At 39.9% G+C, this 27,567-nt stretch overlaps 1 protein-coding gene across 1 annotated transcript; it reads left to right on the top strand.

Annotated features, from left to right (window-relative positions):
* Window positions 1-316: 316 nt before the first annotated feature.
* LOC137570814 (T-box transcription factor T-like) lies at window positions 317-21,423 on the top strand. The gene is made up of 8 exons (XM_068279522.1): window positions 317-522; window positions 4,278-4,542; window positions 5,511-5,645; window positions 7,459-7,520; window positions 12,684-12,742; window positions 18,344-18,517; window positions 19,361-19,493; window positions 21,156-21,423. The coding sequence occupies exons 1-8, from the start codon at window positions 317-319 to the stop codon at window positions 21,421-21,423; spliced, it is 1,302 nt and encodes a 433-aa protein (XP_068135623.1).
* The last annotated feature ends 6,144 nt before the right edge of the window (window positions 21,424-27,567 follow it).

Genomic DNA, 27,567 nt, shown 5'->3' with positions numbered 1-27,567 from the left:
AGCTTGTCTCAGTGTCCAGGGCAGGCCAATCACAAGTTCTGCAGACAAACATCAAAGAGAACCTTGGCCAATCCCCCAACTTCCTAACCTGCTAGTGATGTCATTGCCCCTTAGCCCTGCCTATTTAATGGAAAGTAAAGCAAACCTATCTTGATTAGTTAAACTGCAGCTGCTAAAGTCCCTGTCTCTGGATGTTTTATCTCTAAAACCATTATCCACTGATCACACACATTTGACAGAATTCTGCCAACCAGTTTTTTTACAACTGGAGCTGTTGAAGTTATTTCACTGGTGCTAAGGAAGCAATACTTGTGGGATGAGTTTAAGTGTAACAGAAAGCTGTGGAAAGAACTTGCAGTACCGAGTTGATCATCTTCTTAGTGCTGTGGAAAATGAGCTTCAAGCTGGCAGTGAGAAAGGAGATCCAACAGAAAGAGAACTCAAAGTTTCTTTGGAGGACCAAGAGCTATGGTTGAGATTCAAGGAGCTTACCAATGAGATGATTGTCACCAAGAATGGAAGGTAGGACTATGTTCAAAATTCTATTCTGAAATCTTAATGTTTGAGAGTATAGGAGATACTATTGCCTCCTGGCTTCTTAGTTACTCTAGCAGGTACAATTAACTATAGTCTAAATTTAATGATTAATAAAAATATTTATAGTATTTTATGTTTTTTTTATGTTTCTATTATTTAATTAATTTAAAAACAAATGGCCCTTATTCAATTCACGTTTTCTCCCAAGTTTTCTCTTGGAGATAATTTTTCATCTTCTGTTTAAAATAACTTTTCAGCACAGCAATTCAAAAGGTACCAAAGATACCCAAAAGTAGGTGAAAAAGTACTGTCAAAATTATTCTAAGTATTTTCTTGCTTGCTGGTGGCCTAAAAGGCAATTTTGATAAGATGTAAAAATATCACCTAAGAGAAAAAGTGGATTGAATTGGGCCCAGTGTGTCCCCAAGACTCAATTAAAAGTGAGAAAATAAGCTAACATATTTTTTGACCTACAGAAATATTTTTGTTTTCTTGTTGAGTATAATCACTGTCTTCAGGAGTTTTTGGGATATCAAGAAATGGCCATTCATTTAGTGCTGGCGACACACATCTATATAGTATAAGAGCAACCCTAGTTAGCAATCAATTTAACAGTGCTAACTCTGCTTCAGCCACTGCCACAGTTTATATGCGGCTGAAACAGAATAAAGCAAGCCATACACCCATTGATTTTCCTGCTGGATTATGGTAGATTTGATCACTCTCATCAAATCTGTCAGGAATGTATAGCACAGCGTGTCACCTTGATCATACATGAAATTGTTTTTTGAAGAAAAATTATCAAAATGATGACTTGGACTGGACAGAAGATCTTGATAACTCAGGGACAGGTGAGGAGCAGCGGTACATTGAAGGCCCATAGCGCTACACAGCATTGAGCAGTGCAAAGCTGCACAAAAACAATGCCCTGCTTCATTGTTCATTCATTGGTGTTGCCTAGAGATCTGGTAGTCAAATTATATTATACCATGTTCTTAACAATGTTGATGCTATCCAGCTATTGTTAAGGATTTAGTATAGTATCATTATTTAAAACAACAGCAAATGTAAAGATGTTTTTAAATAATATTTTTGCAATGTTGGTGTAATTTAATGTGAGTGACATTCCGAAGCTGGACTTAATTTGTTTGTTGTTTGTAATATTAATAGCCATGTTTGTATCAGCTACTCAGACATTTAGCTAAGCTAGGCGACAGTGTTGTAGAGCAAAATTATATTTTTCAAAGTGTAGTGTTTCAGTCCATCTTTCCATTTTATTGTGATCCTGGGGAGAAAGTCAGCATTAGGCTCTGATTGGTTCAGTTAATTTCCCTCTCTGAGTCAATGCGAGTTTTTATTATTATTATTATTATTGTGTATTGAGCATACAAGGAGACTTTTTTGCTTCTAGTACTTATAGTCATCTCTTATTAGATCATTTCTAATCTGGACATATATTTGGTAGATGTAATAACTGATCAATGTTTACCCAATACTGATCACTTACCACCTTGCCACAATCACCCATTAGATGCTTGATCCGCTGTCAGCATTTCCATGTAGCCTCTATGCAACTTTTTGAAAATGTTCTGCAGTGGTTTCCAAAAAAGATATTAGTATCAATTGGTTTTCCACTGCTGCTTACTTACTAAAGTTGGTCCAATTTTAAGGTAAATTGACTACTGCATTGTTTTACCTGCTAAACAAGGTTGAATTTTCTTAAGGTAAAAAAATAGTTTTAATCAATTAGTTGCTAGCATACAACATATACAACCCAGTTGTGTACTGTCAGATGTGTTTGCTTTCATAAAGCCTGATACATACCATGCAATTTCCTGTCAGAGCGACGCATCAAATTGATAATTTCTGACTGGTCTAATCAGATTTCCGATATTTCTTTTTTTTATACAAGTGATCAGATAAACAATCAGAAAAGCAATCGGAAATCAGATCAGACCTGTCAGAAATTATCATTTCGACCTGTCTATCTGACAGGAAATTGCATGGTGTGTACCAGGAATAACATGCATTATAAATAGACTTTAAACTATTGTGGAATGTGTTTCTGTTCACGTTATATATAAAACATAATTATTTACTGTAAATGTCAAGTAATAATGAAACAAAACTATATCTAGATATTGAAGGCAGACAATAGATTGACAGACGTAAAATGTAGACATAAGGTTGTCATTAATCATTAAGGTTGCCATTATATTAGTAGTCAAAAGAATCCAGTGGAGTATCTTTTAGTTGTGTAAAATCTGTGCAACTGTACTAGAAAGTGAAATGTAATGCTTACCGAAGGATGCTTTTAAGTTAAGTTATACATATACATTTGTTAGACAACACGTACAATAATAATTTAATATATATTCTTTGTTTACTAAAAGTATGTTTTGTACAAAATATTCATCATACTATTCTGTATTATTCTATAAGCTTTGGAAAGATTTTAAGTGGATGCTGACATTCTAATTCAATTCATAGCTCAATGAAAGGTTTCTTATTTATGACCTGTTAGACTCATAAGAATATTTGAGTATTTGTAGTTTGCTTTATAGCACTTAGTAGTTTACCGATTTCATAAAATGTAACGTGCAACTTTATATTTACATGGGTTTTCTGTACATTGGCAGCATGTTCCATTAGATATGCTATGCTATTGGCATCCTCGTCTTCTTTATAAAGAGCTACTATATGATGCATGGCTGTATATTACAAAAACGTAGATGTCATGCAGATCGATTCAACTCAAAAGCATATTCTAACAGCACAGGAATAGGTACAACATGCAGGAAAAAAGTATTGCATTGAAAATGCCTTCGATGAGTTTACTTGTGAAATTTGGACATATTTCTGCAAACTTTACAATTCAACACTGCACAGAAAAAGCAGTTCAATAAGTACATCAGGTAGCCAAATAAAAATAAAATCCGTGGATGCCTTGAGCAGCCAAGTAAGGACAATATGAAAGCATGTGTATAGTATACTATATATGAGTGAAAACTTTATAAGGTACGTTAAGAAGCCAGTATTTAGATACATTACATTGCTTCAGTAGCAAAGTAATTAAAGTTGATTCATGGCACATGAGCTGTTTGACCTCAAATTAAAGACAAAAGAAGGCCCTGAATTCAAAGGGAAAAATGGGGAGGATAGTTCATTTCCTTTCTAACACCACCTTTTAAATCACTTTATTTGTCTGTTGATAAAAGTCATCTCTCGGCCTCCCGCTGTGAAAGTAACCTCACTTTATAAAGTGGTGTGATACAGGCAGTGTAAGTTTCTAGTGTATGTTGACTACTGTACCTTGAGACTTTAGAGAATTGTGTTGCAGAGAGAAAAAATTTGCTCATACCTGCTAGCCAATCACATTTCAGTACAATCCACTATTACCTGACTCCCAAATATGGGGCCTAGATTAATTTCTCAGAAGTTTTCTCCTAGGTAATATTTTCAAGTCAGCAAACAAGGAAATCATTTCGGTAGTACTTTTTTTTAACCTACTTTTTGTTACTTTTTCAATTAAAGAGTGCTGAAAAGTCATTTTAAACACAAGGTGAAAATCTCCTAGGAGAAAATTTAGGAGAAAAAGCTAATTTGATCGGGCCCATTATGTGATGTGAGATGGTATTTCTGTATTCATTAGAAGCATGTAATGTCCTATTTACTATATCCCAATTTCCACAATATTATGGCTTTTTCTTTTATTTACCATAATTGTCCTTTATTTTCAGACGGATGTTTCCTGTGTTGAAAGTAAACATCTCTGGCCTGGACCCAAATGCTATGTATACCTTTCTGCTAGACTTTGCAGCAGCAGATGCTCATAGATGGAAGTATGTGAATGGAGAATGGGTTCCAGGGGGCAAACCTGAACCTCAGGCTCCCAGCTGTGTTTACATTCACCCCGACTCTCCCAACTTCGGAGCACACTGGATGAAAGATGCTGTCTCTTTCAGCAAAGTCAAACTCACCAATAAAATGAATGGTGGAGGCCAGGTAATACGAAACACATGCTTTATTCCTAAACACTGCACAGGTTGAAAACAATTCCTTTTTTTGTTTTTTTTTTGTAATGGTTTATGCTACATTTCATTTCACAAAATCCTAATTGAATTAAATAATACGGTTCAAACACAAAACTATGTAATAAATTATCTCTTATCTCTGATTTAAGCTGCATACATTAAATGACACAGGCGCACCAGCCACCATTAACGGCTAAAAATGTAGCGTGTGCACAGGAGCCCTGCCTCCCTCCCATGTCATATAACCAAAAGATGAGCACATTGTCCTCCTCACCCTACTTGCCAGAAGCTGTTCCGTGGTGCACTACGTCATCCCTCTTCCCCCACCATAGGAACAGATGCATCTCTAGGCTAGTGACGTGCCTGTACAGCACTCAGCCCCAAGTCCCAATTCCTGCAGGTGACAGTGATTGTGTGTGTACAAGGATTTATTCTAGCGTTATCCAAATAATCCTAAATGTATGAATTATTTCTAATAATTTAATCCTAAATGTATGAATTATCTCTCCTTACTAAAACTAGCTACATACACTAGATGACACTCAGCTGAGGCTTCCAATAAGGTCCATCTCGGCCAAGAATCTAGTGTGTGTACAGAACAACCTCAAGCTTGCCTATTTGTATGCCCCATAATCTGGCAGCTGAACTGTCCTACTGCTCTCCAGGGAGTATTTTTCAAAAAAAAACCAAAAAACTCAAGAATCCCACATGAGGAGATGGACTAGTCCAAAACTTGTCAGCAAGTTTCAGAGATCTGAGATTGATCTACTGTACCTATTTTAAGAGACAGCCACATGGGAAAAAGGTCATTTACAGTGCATTTTACTATGGGACAAATGTACTTCTTATATCTATGGTTACACATGTATTTTAAAGTTTAATTTTTGTTATTTTCTTTTGTTACTTGAAACACCATGTGAAATTTACCTTTCCTTACAGATTATGCTAAATTCACTCCACAAATATGAACCCAGGATTCACATAGTAAGAGTTGGAGGGCCTCAGCGAATGATTACAAGCCATTCCTTTCCCGAAACTCAGTTCATAGCTGTGACAGCCTACCAGAATGAAGAGGTAAGTGGACTTCAGCAACAGCTCTGCCTTTATGTATCTCTTGCCAAACAGATAAAGTAGTGCTGCTTTCCCTGTGGCCAGGCTGACATCTAGCTATTTGTTTTCAGGATACCGGTTTGATTCTCAGATTGCTGAGTTATTGCACTGTCTGCTGCTACCCAATCCCAAAACCTGACTTTGATCCTTTAGAATATATTAGCATTCGAGGGATGCACTACTAGCTTCACCTCTTAGCCTTCTTTCTTGTGCTAAGCCTCATCATTGTTGTGCCAATTAATACATCTTTTGAGTTTACAGATAACAAAAGTAATAGTCAGTTGGGAGACCCCTCCTCCTATCACAGCACTTCCGAATGCTGATAAAATGTATCCAACAGCAACAGGCACCTAATAGAGGTTCTATGCATTAGGGCTGGTTCAGACGGACGTTTGGAGGCGTTGCGTTTGCTGGCGTCGCGTTCAGCAGCGTTCGTGTGCGTTTGGATGCGGTCGCGTTTTTTCTTCCCCCTAGGGGGACATTAGCCGTCGCGGTTAACCTCCCCTGGAAGCTACATGTAGCTTCCAGGGGCTCCTTGAACGCCAGGGAAAATCGGGACCCAAACGCCGCGTTTGTGTAAACGCGCTTGAAAGCTTGGTACAAACGCTCCCATTCACTTGAATGGGAGCGTTTAACACCAAGCCCTGAACGCTGGCTGTAAACGCTCTGCAAGCGTCCGTCTGAACCAGCCCTTAAAGTGGATCTGAGATGAACTTTTACTCATTGCATACCTGTGTTCCTTTCCTATTGTTTATAGGGCATTCCTCAAGCCAAATACTTTTTTGTTTTTGTTTTAATACTCTAATTCCCTATAAACTAAACAAGCCTCGCCCACAGGTTTTCAGAGAGCCAAGGCATTTTCAGACAGTAGCAAGGGCTCATGGGAGCTCAGTCTGGGCAGAAGGAGGGGGAGGTATTACTAGCCAGAGATTTCAGAGTGAGAGGGTAGGAGGGAGGAGGAGGGGGAATTCGTTTTTTTTCACAGGCTGAGTGCTGAAGATGTAGATAAGCTTGGCTGTGTGTAATGTTTACAAACAACATGGCTGCAGTCGTATCACAGGAAGAAATAATAATATTCTATTGAAGCTGTTTGCAGCTAGATTTGCTGTGTAAACTATCTAAACTTTAGATAAGATATATAGACAAGTTACTTCTTATAGTTAGTTTTTCATTTTGGATCCGCTTTAATCAAAAACTACATTTTGGATAAAAGTAGGCTTCAATGATTTGGGAAATGAATGTTTACATGTAGTGACGACTAAAAAATACATTTTTGCTTGAAAATGTGTACATGAAATTGGAGGCAAATTTTGATCTGTAATCCTTTTTGTATTTGTGATATTATTTGTCTAAAATTGGAGAGAGACCTTAACATGTGAAAAGGGCGTGTGGTAAATTTGTGCGCCCCTGATGATGCCGTTTACTGGCAGAAGCAAAGCAAAGTAGTAGGGCTCTGCCTCTGACACAGGAGACCAGGGTTTGAATCTCGGCTCTGCCTGTTCAGTAAGCCAGCGCATATTCAGTAGGAGACCTTAGGCAAGTCTCCCTAACACTGCTACTGCCTATAGAGCGCGTCCTAGAGGCTGCAGCTCTGGCGCTTTGAGTCAGGAGAAAAGCGCGACATAAGTGTTTGTCTTTGTCTTTTTGTCTTTTTAGTAGCGAAATTGAGTTTTCATTTTGTGACAGCAATGTGACAATAAAATGGATGCACCAGCTCATCTAATTACTATGAGCCCTGTTTTCATAAAGTAATGTACTTTTGTTTTCTGCTTTCTAGATTACAGCTCTAAAAATCAAGCACAATCCATTTGCAAAGGCATTTCTTGATGCCAAAGAAAGGTAAGAATTAAAGATGCGCAATACATTCTCCTAATGTGCAAATTTCCATTAATCCAAATCAGCGATGAACTCTGGCCAATTAAGACCTCTAGCTGCTGATTAAACAACCATCAGGGTGCCAATTAATCAGCTGCCACTGGGTTTGACTGGCTGAGTAAGAAATATTGTTAGTAGAACTTTTTCTTCATGTCTAGGAATTTTTTTTATATGGTTCAAAAATCATTATGAGACTATATGTAAGGACAGACAGATGCCAAGATTCAATGAGATTCAATAAAACCGGTGTGTACTTGACATTTCCCTTGCTGCTTCTGACCATTTTCAGTTGTGCAACCTACTGATCAGAGCGAGTAATGCCATATACTCAACGTTTCTTAAAGGGAACTTGAAGTAAGAAGCATATGCTGGCAGCCATATGTATCTCCTTTTACATAATACCATACTGCCTGGCAGTCCTGCTGAACTCTTTGGCTGCAGTAGTGTCTGAATCACACACCTGAAACAAGCATGCTGCTAATCCAGTCAGACTTCAGTCAGAGCACCAGATCAGCATGCTTCTCATGGTCTATGGCTAAAAAGTATCACAGGCAGGGGATTAGCAGAAAAAAAAGTCAATTTTCATTGTGTAAAAGAAAATACATATGTCAGCTTCCATATACCTACAGTGTCACTACAGGGATGCTTTAGCAATAACATCTGGTACCTAACTTTTGAGGGTTTCTCAAAATCTGAATCTGAGTTCAAAACAATGCCACTGGCTTCTGGATTGGACAGATTGATGTACAACTTCTTTAATAATTGGTCCACCCCATCTTAAAAATCTCCCTTTTAATTAAAAAAATACTATAACATATATCAGTGTTGGACAAGTTATTTTGTTATTTAATGTCCCAATTTATTTCCTCATCCTGCATGCATAAGGAGCTGCACCAAGCAGGAAGCATTGCAATTCTGCAGTAATCACGTGCAGTAATTAACAAACTAACACACACATTATATATTTTCATATACTTTCAGCAAGGCTGTGCTGTGGATGTATTTATCTGTACTCATAAGTTAAGGTAAAAAAAAATCATCTTAAATACATTTTGTCAAAAAATTTGAAATACACAGAACTGAGAGGGTTGCTTTTTTATCAACCAAAGTGTAAATTCCTTTTAAATGAAACCTCTAGCAAGCGAGACATAAATCTGGAGTATGGCATTTTTGTTCCCTTTGAAAAAAAAGAAATACTGCTTGCCTGTCTGTGTTGACTATCTGCGTCTAAGAAAGTCTGAGTTGCTAAATCAGAACAATTGTGCAATTCAGTTGACCTGACTCAGATCTGACTACACTCGGCGACTCAGACACAACTAAAGTAAAAACAGATAAAAAAACATGCAAAGAAACAAAAAACAAACAACGTGACAGCCAGAAACCAGGATTTCTTTGTTTTATTAGGTGGGACAAACACTGGCTGCCTATATTGAAACGTGTATTGCCAGCTTAAATGTGACAATATGTATGTCTGCATTTCCAGCAGATTTAATCAAATTGATCATATTTGGCCCCCACACATGAATAGGCCACTATATCTCTAATGGAACAGGAACCCACCAAAATGTGGCACTTCCATGTTGAAAATATGATACTCTCTTAGCACATAGAAAATAGTTTTCAGGGATAGTTATAGGTCTTTAAAATGCATATAACCTCTTTGGCATTAAAAGGAATATTCCATAAATGGTAGCATTATACTAAATATTGCAGTAAGGTATGAAGGGCCATTTCAGTGAACATTGTTAAAACAATTTTCACAAAAACTGCAATCATTTTGCCATTATTTGCAGATTGGTGAATATGCCATTTGGGGTTAGGTGCCCAATCCAGTATTCACCCAAACCCCCTAATGCTGCCCTATTTACAACACCATTTTGCACCAGTTGGTATCTTTGTAGGCAAAGTGGGTAGGATTTGAGCAGTAATTAAACCTCTGATTGGAAACTGTGACAGCACCATTGACAAACATGTGCTCAGAAGCACCAATCAATCAGTATCTTTGATTTAATTTGGTTGTAAAAATAGATGTTGGTATGTCCTCCAAGTCCCCGCTTTTGACAATATACTGCTAAGAGTTAAATCGTGAAAACTAGAGGGTATCAACAGAGTGGGACTGCTGTAACTCATCAAATTGCAGTGATTTCATTAAGGTACACAAATTATAATACTTGAGAGGGTTTGTAGACCCCTCTAGTGATATACATTAAGACTGTTATATTACATTTACACACGCAAAACATTTTTTCCCCTGAAATGCAGTGAAGAGGTGAGATGACAGAAATGACTCATTTTTTATTATTTGCACGGGTCAGCTCAACTGCAGTAAAAGTCCCAATCCCTTTGGATGACAGCCATTGTGTGTGTGAATCTGTATAATTTACCTTCTTTGCTCCTCTGATCACTGGCGTAACAATAGGGGATGCGACCCCTGCCGTCGCGGGGGGGGGGGGGGGCGCTCAGGGACCTTTTGAGGGGCAGGAGGGGTCGCAGCATAAGAGGAGAGTGTGGAAGATCGGTGGGGAGGGGGGACATCCCCCCCTCTCTCACCTCGGGCCCTCCCCTCAGTGTTCCCCCTCCTGCAATCATTGGTGGCAGCAGGCAGTAGCGGCGGCGGCGGCAGGCTGAAGCTGAACACATTACCTCCTTCTCGCTGGAGGTCTTCCGATCTCTAAGAGCAACTTCCTGTGTAAACAGGAAGTTGCTCTTAGAGAACGGAAGACCTCCGGCGAGAAAGAGATAATGTACTCGGCCTGCCGCCGCCACCACCAATGATTGCAGGAGGGGGAGCGCTGAGAGGAGAGCCCGAGGTGAGGAAGGGGGGGGAATTTCCCCCCTCCCCACCGATCCGCCACACTCTCCTCTTATGCTGCGACCCCTCCTGCCCCCCAATAGCCCCTGAGCGGGCCCTGGGGGGGGCAGATTTTTTTTTTTGCAAGGGGGCCCGGGGATGTCTAGGTATGCCCCTGCCTCTGATGCATTAGTCTGAGAAGGGCAAGGGACAGCATATAGAGAGCAGACAGCATGAGTCATCACACAAGAGAGGTGGTGAGGGAGTTAGCAGAGTGACTGGGCAAACCCTGGTTGATCTATGGATCTCAGTTTCAACAGAATCTTGATTACAGTATTTACAGCATAAGAAATGGCAACAGTAATGTATGTGTATATATATATATATATATATATATATATATATATATATATATATATATATATATAAAATCATTGTTTCCTGACGTGACCGTTTCGTGAAGTGCTTCTCCTATGTTTCTGAACAGCTGTAGAGACAAAGCTTGTGACATGACTGTGTGCAGAGTTTCAAGCACCTGACTGCACATTTAGTCTGTTTGGTTTAACTGAATGGTCACGGAGGGGCAATTGTAATGCCAATAAAGGTATCCCACAAATACAATACTTTTAAATGTATAGTGGAAAGCAGATGTTGTGAGGAATGCCTGGAATGGAAAGGCTTGTTTGGCAGAAATAATCAAGTAAATAGGGCTGTTAAGCTCTGATGCTATAGGTTAGTGGATCCGACACACTGGTCATCTGACAAAAGCATATTTATAGTATGTTCTTCCTTCTTTATGCCTGCTAGTAATATATTTGATAATTACTGGTACAGGGCCATTAGATTAGTCCTAAATGAATTATAAATGCCATATTCCCTTACTTTTTGACGTAAATTTAAGTCTACCTCAAAAATATTGCAAATTCATTTTTTTCAATTTTGTTTTTTTGATACATTTGTTAATGCAATTTGTTTAAGTGGAATTATACATTTCTTGATAAAAAGCAAGGTCAGGTCAGATCTACTGTATATACTACAAATATTGTGGAAAACATTTTTCTTATTTAATGTATGAGTAGAGACAGTCATTCCACAGTACTGGCAACAGAAAAGCCCCTTCTGGATGTGCCATTTCTCTGATTCCTACAGCTGATTAGTCCAGAGCTGCAATGCTTCCTGCTCTGTGCAGCTGATTACTTTATATTGAGTTAAGTAACAACAATATTAGATATCGCAAACGAAAATTTAACATGTGCATGGAATACAGCCTGCCATTATGTCTGCCAAGCTTTGTGAGCATCAGTATGAGATGCTTAGCATCTGTTGAACCTGAATTTGGATATTAGTTGCATTTTCAGATAATTACTTTCACATGTAACTGAGGAGATTTTACAAGTTCTTTTAGCTTTAGCAAACAGCCCTGCTTATATGAATACACCTGCAAGGATGACATGGCAGGGGGATTTGGCTTGATCATATGAAAGATAAAACATTGCAGCCTCCATGTGGTTTATTGACTTAGCTTCACTCACTGGCTGCAAATGGCTAAGGGTTCTGCTGAAATACTCCTGTAATTATGATGCCATACACACTTACCCCTCATTATGTTAGAAATACATTAATTTATTTTTGGGTGTTTGAACTGATGTTATACAAATATTTAGCATGACAAAATCTGTATTTATAGTACAGAATGTCCAGTTATTAGTTGTCAATCACTGCATTTATTGCCTGAGGTAAAAGCTCTGTAGTGAATTGCAGTTACAGGCAGGCATGCAGCTTGTTTTATTCAGTGACTCTGTGAAGGAAACTTCTACCCCAAGGACTGGAATAACGCTGCACACTGTGGCACTAATATGTCAGGCCATATGTATTTTGTCACTGAGCATTTAAAGCAAAACTGATGTGCGCGAAATAGGGAGGCTGACATATTTATTTCCTTTTAAACAATGCAGATTGCCTGGCTGTCTTGTCGATGCTGTGCTTTCCATATTTTAAGCCATAGACCCTGAACCAGCATGTCGATCAAATGCTCTGACCCAACTCTGACCCAATTAGCTGCATGGTAATTCCACGTGTGCTATTCAGACACTATTGCAGCCAAAGAGAGCATCATGACTGCCAGGCAGGCTGGTATTGTTTAAAAGGAAAAAAATATGGTAGCCACCATATGCCATTTGTTTCATGTTCCCTTTAACGACTCCAAATATAAGTGAGGACACTGGCATTCTGTTGGAAGATAAGGTAATATGTGGGCCCAACTACAGGTCCACTGTCTAACTATAAACATTGAAAGAATGCTGAAAGTGTATTTGTTTTTTTTCTTGTGTTGACAGACATGATCACAAAGATCTTCTGGATGAAGCAATTGACAGCCAGCAAGGATTCTCACAATGTAAGTTTATTTTCATTTTTTGCATTGAGATCATGAAAATAGTATAAGCATAAAGTTAACATTTACAGTCTATGCCACATTTCATGTCTGGGTAATCATATCTACACATCTTTGGACTTGGCCAAAAGTAGGCTGACCTTATTTTGAGGGGTCGTCAAAACAAAAATGAATAATTTTTTCCAGTAAGCAAGAGCACCAGACAACAACACACACACTCTTCCTCGCTCACTTCATGCAATGCTGGTGCCACTGCCACCTGCCAACCACAGATCCGACTAATGATGCACATACACGATACAATAAAAATGTTTGATTTTTTCGTTTTTTCGATCTAAATGATCGAATCGAATGAAAGTAGAAAATATATTTTTTTTCAATCAAGAAATTCGAACAATTATCCCATTTTTTTTTGTTTTTTTTATTCTGATTGGACATGCTGGAAAAATCTTTATATTTGATCTAACGTAATAATCGAACTAAATTATCTAATCGACAAAAAATGAAAAATTGTACCATGTATGGCCACCTTAAGTCAGCTCACACCAGGAACACACAAATACACTCTTCCTCTCACACTCCATGCAATGCTGGTGTCACTGCCGGCTGGCAACCAAAGATCTGACTAATGGTGGCCATACATGGTACAATAAAAACGTTCGATTATCCCGTTTGTTCGATCTAAATGATCAAATCGAATGAAAGTTGAAAATATTTTCTTTTTCGATCAAGAAATTCGAACGATTATCCCGTTTTTTCTAGAAAAATCTGATCGGACTTGCTGGAAAAATCTTTATATTCGATCTAACGGAATAATCGAACTACATTATCTAATCAATTAGATAATTTAGTTCGATTATTCTGTTAGATTGAATATAAATATTTTTCCAGAATGTCCGAACTGATTTTTCTCGAAAAACAGGATAATCGTTCGAATTTCTTGATAGAAAAAAAAATATTTTCAACTTTCATTCGGTTCGATCATTTAGATCGAATAAACGGGATAATCGAAAGTTTTTATTGTACCATGTTTGGCCACCTTAAGTGAGCATACACCTGAAACACACACACATACAAACACACACTTCCTCTCTCACTCTCTCTGCCTCATCTCTCTCTGTGAGCACATGTAATAATAGCCATTGGAAATTTTGGTGCACGGTAATGCCACCTTTTTATTTTGTGCGCAATATGTACTATTGACAGATTGTAACGATCGGTGTCAGCACACAGAGAGAATCTGATTATTGATGATCTGCAGAATCATCAACAATACAGATGTATACTTGATTATGGATGATCTGCAGAATCACCAATAATACAAGTATGACTAACCTCTGGACACCTAATAAAGTGTAAGTGTTTGGTGTAACTGTAGGCTATCTCCCGAGAAGCGGGAGATATAGGCAGCTCGGCCAAGAACCACCTGAGGGGCAGGTGGCCCTGGACAGTGCAGAAACTATCTCCTTGATAGTGAGAACCTGGCAACCAGGGACAACTAGAAATCAGAAATTAGACTGTACTGCAGCCAGGGGACTCCAGGGGAAGAGACCAATGGCTGCTAACAGGCCGGACTCTCTGAGGAGTGGGAGTCCTAGTTGCAGCTGACACTTGGTGGAATGGTGTCACTGCTAGTACAGCTAGACTGAGCACTCAATGGGTGAGTGACAGCCTGGAAGGTCGGGCAGGCCAGGTCGGCAACACACGAGCAGATGAGGTACAGAGACAGAAGACTGATTCGGTAACCGGGTACAGGCAGGGTCTGGCAACAGGTAGGCAGATATGCAGAGGTACCGAATCAGAAGGCAATAGAGAGGTCGACAGAACAAATAGTCATAACAGAAATAGAACAGAGTCCTAGCCTGAGGTGTGAGGTCCTTGGTCTCGACACCCAGGAACTAGTCTAAAGTATTACACAGCAATGACACAGTATTCCTAAGCTTGGGTTTGAGGTCCTTGGTCACAACACCCCGGAACTGGTCTAAAGTATAACACAGCAATGCCACAGTAATCCTAAGCTTGGGTGTGAGGTCCTTGGTCACAACACCCCGGAACTGGTCTAAAGTATAACACAGCAATGACACAGTATTCCTAAGCTTGGGTGTGAGGTCCTTGGCCACAACACCCCGGAACTGGTCTAAAGTATACCACAGCAATGACACAGTATTCCTAAGCTTGGGTGTGAGGTCCTTGGTGACAACACCCCAGAACGGGTCTAAAGTATAACACAGCAGTAATCTGGCTAAGTGTGAATTCCCAAGGCCACCTGGTTCTAACACACTGTGGGATCTGACTGAGGTCTGAGTGCTCACACATAAGTATTCGCAACGGCAGACAACCTGAGACTGACCAGCAAGATCTATATATAGTGCAGTGCTCCTCAGCGCCGCCCAGCGCCACTCAGCCAATCACCCACTGCGCTGGGATCAGCTGATCGTCCTGATCAGCTGATCCCTCATCTACTGGCATAAAGATCCTGCCTCCCAGCGTAGCTCTCCATCTGTGTGCACTAGAAGGCTCAGACAAACCAGACGCATGCTGCTGTGCAGAAACCGCTGGTCTGAACGCGGAGACAGCCGCCCCGCTGCCAGACCGCGCGGCGGCATCTCCACAATCCATTACACAGATTAATCCAATAGTAGAATATTGGTAATATCATAACCTAACATTAACCCTCTCCTGCCTTTGCCTAACACTAACCCCTCCTACCAATGTCTAACACTACTAATCCCATCATGTGCTGCTGATTGACCCTACTAATTTGGTCCACTGGTAAATCCCACCACTACTGCCACTAAGGACCTTTGTGCCATAATTACACAGCTGGTGCCACGTAATTATTCTCTATGGGGCACCAAAATTTACAGGTGCGAGTGTGCATCATAATTACCTATCTCATTTCTCTCTAGCCATTACCCATTATTCATTCCTCTCTGATATTGTACATCATCCCTCTCTATAGCTCATGCCTCATTACCACAATACTTTCTGAAAGTTCTACCACAATAGACCTCAGTCATCTCTACATGCTAAAAGGATCCTTAATTTCTCTGTATATCTCTGTGCTTCGCACCTGAATTTAGATTGTTCCTTCTGTACTGTAACTCAGTATACGACAACTTTCTGCAACTAGTGCATCATATCTCACTTCTAAGTGCTCTCTTTTCTCAGTACTTGATTATATCTCAGTCCTCTGTACTGTATGTGGTATTTTCTGTACCTCAGGCATAACTGAACCCCAGTTCATTCCATGCATGATGATTCCATGTCCTGTTTCTATTTATAGCTCACTCCATAGCCCATTATACCTCAGTCCTCTGCATACCTCATATTTCATTATACCTAATACATTTTAATTTGCTGATATGACTATGAAACCTGACTGGACAAGAGGCTGGATGAGGGAGAGTCAGCAGGTGCAATACATTCAGAATAAATAGTCCATACTGATTGTCAGCATTGCCGTTCTATATTATCTCATTGTAGGGAGAGTACAGGGAAAGGCATGGGAGGGCACCAGTCTGGAAATGTGCTGGGGCCATGAAATTGCTAGGGGTTGTACAGCAAAGGAAAACCGGCAAACATTATAAGTTGCAGAAAAGTGCATCCATTTCCAGGTAAGAGAACAGCACATTACGAACCAAGCAAGGGTTTATATGATCCATACATCCAAAAACATCACTGGGAAATTGAGGTGCAGGGTGAAGCCGAAAAAGGTTCACCCTACTCCTGCAAAAGTCCAGACGGCCTTAATTACTATTCCCCCTCCAGGCCGCCATGGACTCAGGGTATTGCTGGTGGCTGAATTGCATACTTTTCTCGTAATTTGGGCTCTGTCTTTCTTCTTCTTCTTCTTCTTCTTCTTCTTCTGTCTTTAATTGTTCTTTTGAAAGCATTTTTTATTTTTGTCATGTCAGAATGAAAAGAATAAATTTATTTAAAATTGCTGAGTTTACATTTTTATTTCATTTTGCTTAAAGTATAGGGTTAAATATATCTTACTAAAAGAGAGCCCTGTCTGTCCTTAACATTTATACTATAGTTGTTATGCCAGGAAAAAAATGTAAGAGCTATGATCCAGGAACTGCTACAAAACAAAAAGATTTAAAAATTGCCCAGTACTAATGACAGTAGTGAGTTGGGTAAATGAACCTTGTACAAATGCTGTCCAGATATTGTCTGAAACACACTTTTGTGATTGTTTCAGGTGAAAGTCTATCACAATCAGCATATAAATGTGCTACTCACCTCTCTGCCAAGTAGCTCATTCTGTCCTATGGATAGAGGAGGGATATGATATGAGCAGGAGGAATGTGTCCTGATGCTTTTTCCCATAGGAACTGTGACAGCTGTAGACTGAGAAATTACCAATATAGTGAATTGCCAAAAGGAAGGCTGATAATGTTGGGAGACATCTGTACATACAGTGATGACGAACAGTCATGTTGAACAATAAAGATCTAGTGCACGTAGCTTTAGATTAGATCATAGAGGCATAGCCCTAGTATTTAGGAAACAAGGTCCACATGTTATTTTAAGAAGTGCTTAATCAACAGTTAAATATAACTTAAAAGGAGCTTAGATCACTTACCAGAATTATACAGTCTACTCTAATGAACTGCTCTGAATGTAGTCTTAAAGAGAAACTCCAACCTAGAATTGAACTTTATCCCAATCAGTAGCTGATACCCCCTTTTACATGATAAATATAATGCTTTTCACAAACAGACCATCAGGGGGCGCTGTATGACTGATTTTGTGCTGAAACTCCTCCCACAAGAAGCTCTGGGACCGCGGTACTCTGGGCAAACTGCCACAATGTAACAATGTTCACAGACAGGAAATAGCTGCTTACAGCTGTCTCTAACAGCCAAAACAGCTAGCAGCAGCTACATAACCTGCCCACAGTAAAAATGTCACCATGTAATAAATGTCAAAATGTAAATCGAGGAGAGGAAAGATTTTACAATGAGCAAACACTGACTAAATCATTTATACATAATTATGGTAAAAATGAAGCACTTTTTTTACTACATTATTTTCACTGGAGTTCCTCTTTAAAGGGACACTTAAGTGACCTGAAAAAAATGGTTACACCAGCTGCTACCAGCTCCCTGCAGTCATCCTGTGCCCACGCAGCCACGCACCGATGCTCCAGTCCGGTAGTTTTGTTTTTGCTGCGCAGCACTGGCCATGCGTATCCTTGCATGCATTCTCATCTGCAATAGTGTCCTGCACTGGCGCAGGACGCTATTGCGGATGGGAACATGCGCAAGGATATACGTGGCAAGGGCTGTGCAGGCGCAATGGCCCTCCGACTTCGAGTCGTTGAAAACAAAACTAACCCCGGTGGTGGACCGGAGCATCGGTGAGTGGCTGCGTGGGCACAGGACGGCTGCAGGGGGCTGGTAGAAGCCCCAGGTAAGTGAAACACTTTTTTTTCAGGTCACTTTTCAGTATCCCTTTAAAAGACCTGTATCTCTGCTTAGGTCCTTTGCTTCATGCTTTACTTTTACAGCATACAGGAATATGATATATAGCACTGTCTTTCAATACTGTTTGTGTTTACATATAAAATAATACATTTTGTTTGTCTGTTATTAGGCAGCTGGCTGATCCCTGGCACTGGATCGCTATGCTCACCAGCTAGTCCTCATTCTCAGTTTGGAGCCCCACTCTCCCTGTCGTCCCCTCATAGCTGCGATAGATATTCATCTCTGAGGAATCACCGAGCAGCTCCATACCCTAGTCCATATTCTCACAGAAACAGTTCTCCAAGTAAGTTGTGCTACTAAAAAAGAAAAATGCAAGTTTTATCTTTGGTAGGTTTTTTTTTTTTTTCCATAATATGCTTAATGTATTAAGTCTCCCAGTTTGGTTACAATTGGCAGATATGAAAGATCTGGCAGACCAGGTCTGGATTTATGACATCAGTGTTTTTCATATGGCAAAAGTATGCAATCCTCTCTTGGGTTATACAGGTCTTCATTGTATCCAGCAGAGCACTGCGGGTGTATACACAAGGCTACAATAACATAACTGCTATTTCACTATCTATAAGTATCCTCATTATAGTCTGAGATGATTCAGGTGAGGGTTGGAAACTTTTGCACTAAATCTGATTGAAGTATGTAGGCCCAAAAATTCTCTCCACTGATCCCTAGCCCTGGAAAACTATGGGTCTACAAATTAAGCCGGCAGTCATCTTTCTTCCTTAGGAAGAAATTCGTTGTTTGGGGTCAGGAAAAGTGTCTCAAATACAACAGGTAACATCATTTTCAGAATTTGCAGAGATCAAGATGGCTGCCCCCATTACACAGAGACAATACATTCTCCAACTCTAGCCAGCAAGGGTAGATGGCAAACTATATCAGTAAAATACAGTAATGTTAATTAGATATGTAGAACATGGCAAAAGATGAGATCAAGTGAAGAAAATGTGAGTTCTACTTTGTTTTAAGGAGACCACTTAAACTCTCATTGTACATTTAAAGAACTGTAGTTTTAAAAGAACAACTTCCTCCTCCTAATGAAGCACTATGTCTATTTAACACAAACCTTAGGGCATCAAAATATTTTTTAGTAATGTTTCTTTGTTTTTTTGTGTGTGTGGTCTCTTAGCAAACATATCAGATAATTCAGCATCCTGCTTGCCTATGCTTCAGCCGCATGATAACTGGTCCAGTCTCCAGATTCCAGCTCATACAGGAATGCTTCCAATGTCTCACAGCTCTGGAACTTCAAGTAACTCCAGGTAATCCAACTTTGCTTGTCTGACTAATCTTTCTATAGTAAATGATTACTAGGAAGTAAAATAAATTAAGTAATTATGTGTATGCAATTATGTTAAATGAACCGTGAAATATAATTATTATTTTGCTTACGCCAAATTAAAATTAAGTAGCTTCTAATGGACACCTTTGCTACCTTATACTCTGAATCTTTTATGATCTAGAAAAGCAAGAACATTCACAGAAATATTTTTTTTTTCATCATTATTGTTATTATTTAATCATTAAGCACCAATATTGCAATGTAATAAATAATACGAGTGGGGACTTTGATACATAGCAAGCACAAATATTTGCAGAGGAAAAAAAGAGGACCTCTCTAAATAGAATTTACAATCTAAAAGGTGGGGTGTAACAATAAAGATGAAACATCAGCTTCTGATCTTCCATTAATTAGTAGGTAGATACGCTCTCTTTCCATTTACCATAAACACACACATATATGGTACTAGCCCTATTTAGAAATTAAGTGAAGACATTTAATGTTTTTCAATAAAGGAAGAGTTAAAAAACTTGTGTTATTAGAGCCAGTAGTGTAGCTGAGGAGCTTGGGGCCCCAGTGCGAGTTTTACATGGGGCCCCATGCACATATAGAGCTCCAAAACCTACCTAAGTGTACGTATAAGTACGCCGCTGGTGAGCTAGGTTCAGGGTTGCATTAAATACTATTCCCCCTACGAGTTGTAGCAACTCGGAGGGAGGAGTAATGTCAGAACCCTGAATACCCTTATGCACCCCACGCAGTAAAACATTACAGCTATGGCAGCACCTAGTTTTGGCGCCTTGCACTGAAGCCACCTGCTTCGCTGACAAGGACAGTTTCAGCAAGGTGTAATCAGAGTAAGGAAACAGTTAGTTAAGGATTACTACTATTCAATCCACATATAGAGGTGTTCATTGCCAGCATAGCACCAATGAAAAGCTAATAAAATGGATGAAGGAGGGCCCTAAGGATGCCCCTCTGGTCTAGGGGCCCCCGGCGTGGTTGCTACCTCTGCATCCCCTTTGCTACGCCACTGAATAGAGTTTCTCTTCACTTGTCAACAGCTTGTTGAAGTCAGTCCCATATTCTGACGAGCTTAAACAGCCAAGTGACAGTAAGAGGCCTGGGTTCCACAAGCAGCACTTTTCTGAGTGCTTGTGATTTGGGATCATAGACATAGCATAAAATTAGCAAGAGCTTTTCAAATCACAAATGTGTAGAAAAGCACTGGTAGTGAGTCACAGGCCAGAGACAGCTTAATATATGGTTTTACTGCAGGAAGGTTCAAAGGATCATTAGTTCTGTTTCTTTTACATCTTAAAAGGCAGAGTGTAGATTCTAAACTGAACTGTGACAGTATGAAATAATGTTAAAAATAAAGCTAAAATAAAAATATGAGACTGTTTTATTTGCCACTATTGTTCTATTTCTTAACCATACTACTACTAATACCATACTTTCTTAAGTTTATTTTCACTTAAAATTCACTTTAAAGTGTAGTAGCACTGTAAAATACAAGGAACTTTTTAAATAAATACACTTTTATATTATTGTTCTGTTAGTGGTAGATAATAATGCTTCTGATTTATATGCCACCTTAAAAGGTTTATATTTTATTTGTGTAATATATTTTGTTTTGCAGTCAATATCCAAATTTGTGGTCTGTGAGCAACAGCACACTTACACCAGTGTCTCAGTCTGGAGCAATTCCTAACAGCTTAGGATCACAGTACTTGAGGGGTTCTCCGGCCCATTACCCATCTATTTCACATGGAGTACCTTCACCATCTTCAGGATCTCCATTATATGATCACGGAGCAACTGCAGAAATCACAGAGAACCAATATGAAGTTACAAATCATCCTAGGTTATCCTCACCATGGACTGCAGTTACACCAACCTCAATGTAAACAAAGCTTGACTTTCAAATGAGCTGAACGCTAAATTGTAACCAGTATGGGAACTGAGCTACACTGCAATACTGGTGCTGAGGTCTTAGAAAATCCTAATCCAGTTAAATGGCGCCATCACAATTTCATGACACTGGACCTATTATGAGCATTAACCTAACTTGAAATGTTAAATGCTGAAGATGGATTATGCATCACAATGGACCTAAACACCTGCCATGTATAAAGATTTATTGTTGGCGATACCATGTCAGAACTAATAAGCTCTGTAGTAATCTTCATAAGTTACATGGATTCAGTAACAAAAGCTCCAGTTTTTATTTAGATGAGCAGACACATGAAACAAACGCAGTGAAATGTATTTATTGTCAGGAGAGTAGGATAAAGTCAGGGCTGGATTTCTGGAAAGGCCTCAAAGGCCCAGGCTTTGGGAGGGTGAAACCCAATGGGGAACCTGGATATGAAAGAGGGTTGCTACATATGAAAGAGGAGGCTGAAAATGGGGAGCAACAGAAGAAGGAAAGCTGATGCCCAAGGGAGCTGTTCATGAAAGAGTGGGGCTTCAGTACATGCATGTTACACATTGGAAAGGGTGGACTGCACATAGAATGGGTGGGGAGCTGCTGCACATGAAAGGGGAGCCACAATATACTTGGTCTAGAGCAGGAGTGTCAAACTCAAATACAAAGTGGGCCGAAGTTGTACACTGGGACCAAGTCGCGGGCCAGCCTCAATGTCTACTGGCCACCTTCCATCCTTATAATGTTCCCAGGTGTCTAATGCCCCCTCTCCAACTCCTACACAATTCCCTGGTGTCTAGTGGTCCTCTCTCCCCTATACGGTTCTCTGGTGTCTAGAGGCCCCCATTCTCCTCTATAAAGTGTCCTGGTGTCTAGTGGCCCCCACCCTCCTCCATACAGTTCCTTAGTGTTAAGTGCTTTCCCCCTACATCCCCCATATGGCTTCCTTGGTGTCCTAGGGCTTCACCTCCAATACAGCTTCCCTGGTGGTCTACAATGGGCCAAACATAATGTAAAGTGGGGAAACCACTTGAGGGCCAAATTTAATGGCTCTGAGGGCAGATTTGGCCCGCGGGCTGGAGTTTGATATATATGGTCTAGAGGCAGGAAAAGCATAAATCCGACCTCGGATAAAGTAAAATAGTACAAGATGTTTGCGCAATTATTTAATTATGGCAAAACTGAAAAATCCATCAAATATTTATTTATGACAAAATATACATAAAAAGTTGCGTATATTATAACATATATAATACTGGAGTTCGTAAATCTTCTTGAAATTAGCACAGTAGATATTGGATCCAGTTGGATGTTTAAAATTAGTGCAGCTTAATCAGCAAAGAATAAAATGTAATTCTTTACTGAACAAATAGTATCACTGAAAAACAACATAACAAAATAAAACAGAATTAATTAGACTAGGAATATAACTAGCATAATTTAAAGCAGACAATACCACATAATTCAGCAACTTTTCAGATTAACTTTTCAAATGGAGAAATGAACATTCCGATATGTTGATGGGTTGCTAATGGCTACTTGGTGTTTATATGTCGTCTTATGTTTTTGGTGTATGTAATGTATATGTTGATGTATGCTGAAGGACAATCAGATTAAATGGAATTGCCAATCTATAATTAGAGACAAATATTATCTTGTATGCTGGTATATGTTATGGTGAAGTTTATTTTTTACTTGACTATAAAAAGAACAAACATTCGGAAACATATAATATTTAAAAACCAAAAAATAATGTCATTCCGGAGCCTCCTAGGTGGAGCTCTATTGGCTTCTGGAAAAATGCATGTGCACACTTCCTTTGTTGTTAAGTAACATCCCCTTCCTGTTCTGACAAGCTACAGAAGCTGTAAATACTTCAGGATAATGTGCAGAGTATAGCATTTAGGGATTAGCATAGGCTTCTGGGATGTTGTGACTTATGGGAAGGGTCTGGTGTCCGGATATTATAAACCAAGCGCTGTGACAAGGGTGATCAAAGATGTTCAATTGCAAGGTGAGGTCATATGACCCTTGACATGAATTACTCTTGTAGGTGAGTATTAGGTGAGGGGCAGGAAGAGATACCAGGCAGAAAAAAATCTGGAAATAAGCTTTCATAACAAATATCTTGCACTGCAAGTAATTAGTGATGTGGGCTTTCCACCAGTTTTTTTAGATGTGTTTGGTTCATAATGGTATATTAACTGCATCGGAGCTGCATGCAATTGGACATCCAAACGCTGTAGTAAATGGCTGTGTAATAAATTCACAATGCAGAGTTTGCTCTGCATTGTAAATCAAACTAGTTAGTTATTAACAAATTGCTTCATTTCTCACACTTAGGGCTGGTGCACACCTAAAAGCACTAACGTATTCGCTAGAAGTTTTTTGAAGCGTTTTTTTTTAAAGTGATTTTAGGCATGTGCCTAGCGATTTTCTAGGTATGCCTAGTGATTTTTGGAGCATTTTTTGTGTAGCATTTTTTTAAAAGTTTGACCCAAAAGTTAACAACTGTAAAATATCACTTTGAAAATTGCTCTGTTCAGCGCTCTTTAGAGCAATTTTCTAATTTTCCTATACTTAACATTAAGGCTGAATCACCTCAAAAATGCAGCAGGACCAGCGTTTGTGTTTCTCTAAAAATAATATCACTCTGGTGTGATCCAACCCATAGAAAAACATTAGCCAAGCACTTTTTCAAAGCGCTAGCATTTTGAAAAGCCCTAACGCTAACAAAGTTTTTGCGTGCGTTACCACTACACATTATGCGCATTGTGCGGTAACCAGTGCATAACCTTGTTAGCACGCGCGTGTAAACCATTTTGCGCGTCACATTGTGTGCTAAACGCATAGCATGGCCGTGCTATGCATTAGCACGGCTTTGTGAATAGCGACCAAGGTGTGCACCAGCCCTCACATAGATTTATTCGCAATTGTAATACAATATGCCTAAATTACAGCACACAGTAACTGAATGGTTAAAGTATGATAAAAAAAACCATCAACATTCTATTGTCTCCAAAATTGCTATGGGTTTTACTTGAACATGTCTCAAGTGAAATAAAAAAGTAAAAGTGTAGTTTCCGCAAAACTGAAGTTATTAATATTGTGTATTTTTATAGCGCTGACATCTTCTGAAGCACTTTAGAGGGTCCCATAGTCATGTTGCTAACTGTTGCTCTGAGAAGCTCAAAATCTAAGACCCCCTACCATAGTCATTGTTTTTTTAGAAAGGGAAGCCAACTTACCAATATGTTTTTTGAATATATGAGAAAACTGAAGACAACACACAGGTTTGGACCAGGGACCCTAGTGCTGCGAGGTAAGAGTGCTATTCAAAATGAATTTGTGATAACTTGCATGCCACTAAAATGTTTTGATTGAAAAATAAGTCTTTAAACCTGTAAATCTAAAAACAAAAGAAAGTACAGACTTCAGACATGGGGAAGGACAGTGTCCAAATTGTGCTATTCAAGTTTGTGTGAAGGGAGAGAAATACCGGTAAGTGTTCATAGAGCTGACTAAGCTGTGGGCCTGGGCAAGCCGAATTACAAGACTGACTAAGGAGAGTTACACATTTGTGACAGGCAATACATTTCACATAGATTGTATTCTGGCTGTTGCGGAAGCTGTCTGCTGGAGTTTCTCATTAAGGATATTAAGCAAGACAGAATTTCAATTCGCAGTAGTTATTTACAGAATTCCTGTTGACTCAAGTAGCATGTCTGTGTTAAGTATTTGCATTCCATCTGTATATTTATCATGTCTGTCAACCAAATGCACGTCCTAGTTATCTTTATGGTGCTCACTTTTTAGTTTTCATTTTTTGTGCAAAAACATATACTATGCTTATCTTTAAAGCGCTGTTTATTTTTTTCTGTTTCAATCTTGTGTAAAACACAATTATTGAGACATACTTAATATGTTATTATGCTTTCCAATATGGACAAAAGTATTATGAACAGTTTTGAAATATCCCATAATTCAGAAAAAGGTATGGAATAGTGTTTTCATTTTTGGGTCACAAATGTTACCACAATTTTTTTTAAATCTCCAGACCATAAACTAACATGGAGGTTTTTTTTGTATCTCCCCATTATAGACTAAAATTAATTTTTCCTTTTTCTTTTATAAATATATATATATATATATATATATATATATATATATATATATATATATATATATATATATATATATATATATATATATATTTATATATATATATATATTTGGTAATAATTTGGTATGTATATAAACGCATTTATTTTTACGTACAACACTGTAAAAAATGGGAACTCTTAAATTCTAGTATTTTTACCTATGAAGTAAGTCTAGAGCATCTCTTACTAGTTGGGACCAGGGCCGGCCTTAGGTTTCACAGCGCCCTGAGCAGAACCAGATTTTGGTGCCCCCCCCCCCCCCCCCCCAAATTCATCCTCTTCGCGTGTTAGCGCACCACACACATACACTAATGGGGGGGGGGGGATCTGCTGCCTAAATACACTAAAAGGGGATCTGCGACTGTAAGACTAGTAGCCTAAGCCTATATACACTAAAGGGGGGATCTGCCTACAGTAAAGGTTAGATAGGTAGCTGCCCCCAGTATAGATTAGATAGGTAGCTGCCCCCAGTATAGGTTAGATAGGTAGCTGCCCCCAGTATAGTTTAGATAGGTAGCTGCCCCCAGTATAGATTAGATAGGTAGGTGCCCCCAGTATAGGTTAGATAGGTAGCTGCCCCCAGTATAAGTTAGATAGGTAGCTGCCCCTCCAGTATAGGTTAGATAGGTAGGTGCCCCCAGTATAGGTTAGATAGGTAGGTGCCCCCAGTATAGATTAGATAGGTAGCTGCCCCCCCCCCCCCAGTATAGGTTAGATAGGTAGGTGCCCCCAGTATAGATTAGATAGGTAGCTGCCCCCCCAGTATAGGTTAGATAGGTAGCTGCCCCCCAGTATAGGTTAGATAGGTAGGTGCCCCCCAGTATAGGTTAGATAGGTAGGTGCCCCCAGTATAGATTAGATAGGTAGCTGCCCCCCCCCCCAGTATAGGTTAGATAGGTAGGTGCCCCCAGTATAGATTAGATAGGTAGCTGCCCCCCAGTATAGATTAGATAGGTAGCTGCCCCCCAGTATAGATTAGATAGGTAGCTGCCCCCCCCCCAGTACAGGCTAGATAGGTAGGTGCCCCCAGTATAGATTAGGTAGGTAGGTAGGTGCTCCCCTCCCCTCATACTGGAGGGGGAGCCGCGGGGAGGGCAGCCCGACCTCTCCCTCCCTTCCTCTCCGGGCCACCCTCCGTGCTACCCCCTCCGATGCAGACTGCAGCAGAGCCAGAGAGAACAACTCACCTCCCTGGTTCCGATCGCCGGCGCCTCTCACGGTGTATCACTTGCCGCTGGTCTCCTCTTGTACATTGTCACTGATACACAGTAAACTTCCTGTTAAGCAGGAAGTTTATTGTGCATCAGTGACAATGTACAAGAGGAGACCAGCGTCAAGTGAGAGGCGCCGGCGATCGGAACCAGGGAGGTGAGTTGTTCTCACTGCTGCAGTCTGCACTCTGCAGGGGGGAGCACGGAGAGCGCCCGGAGAGGAGGGAGGGAGAGGACGGGCTGCTCTCCCCGCGGCTCCCCCCTCCATCACGGTGGCCGCACGGGGGGGGGGGGGGGGGCGGAGCGAGACGGACACAACATGCGGCCAGGCGGCAGGAGCGCCCCCTGGCAGCCGGCGCCCTGAGCGATCGCACAGGTCGCTCAGGTCAAAGGCCGGCCCTGGTTGGGACCTGGGTTGTGACACTGAGTACTTCAATACTAGAACACTTTAAATGTAATTTTAGCCATTTGCATGTTAGAATAGCGTGAATTTAGATTTAGAACTGGGGTTTTATATAGGCCCCTTTCTAATTCACTCTTGTGATCTCAAATATCCAACAGTGGGGAGTTCAGCCTCCACTTTCCTCTACTCACTGTGTTTCAGTGGTAAAGGGGCACTATAGTGAAACATTTTAAAATTGAAAACACATATTTACGCATGCATACGTTTGTCCATGAGTAAATGCACTACAACTTTGTTTACTTCCTAAGTAGCTATTAAATATAGTAGGTATTATAATCTGGCAGCTC

Source organism: Hyperolius riggenbachi, chromosome 4 (genome assembly GCF_040937935.1).
Source record: "Hyperolius riggenbachi isolate aHypRig1 chromosome 4, aHypRig1.pri, whole genome shotgun sequence".
In the NCBI taxonomy this organism is placed as follows: Eukaryota; Metazoa; Chordata; class Amphibia; order Anura; family Hyperoliidae; genus Hyperolius; species Hyperolius riggenbachi.
The sequence above is the reverse complement of the archived record's forward strand: the minus strand, read 5'-3'. Positions and strand labels throughout refer to the sequence as shown.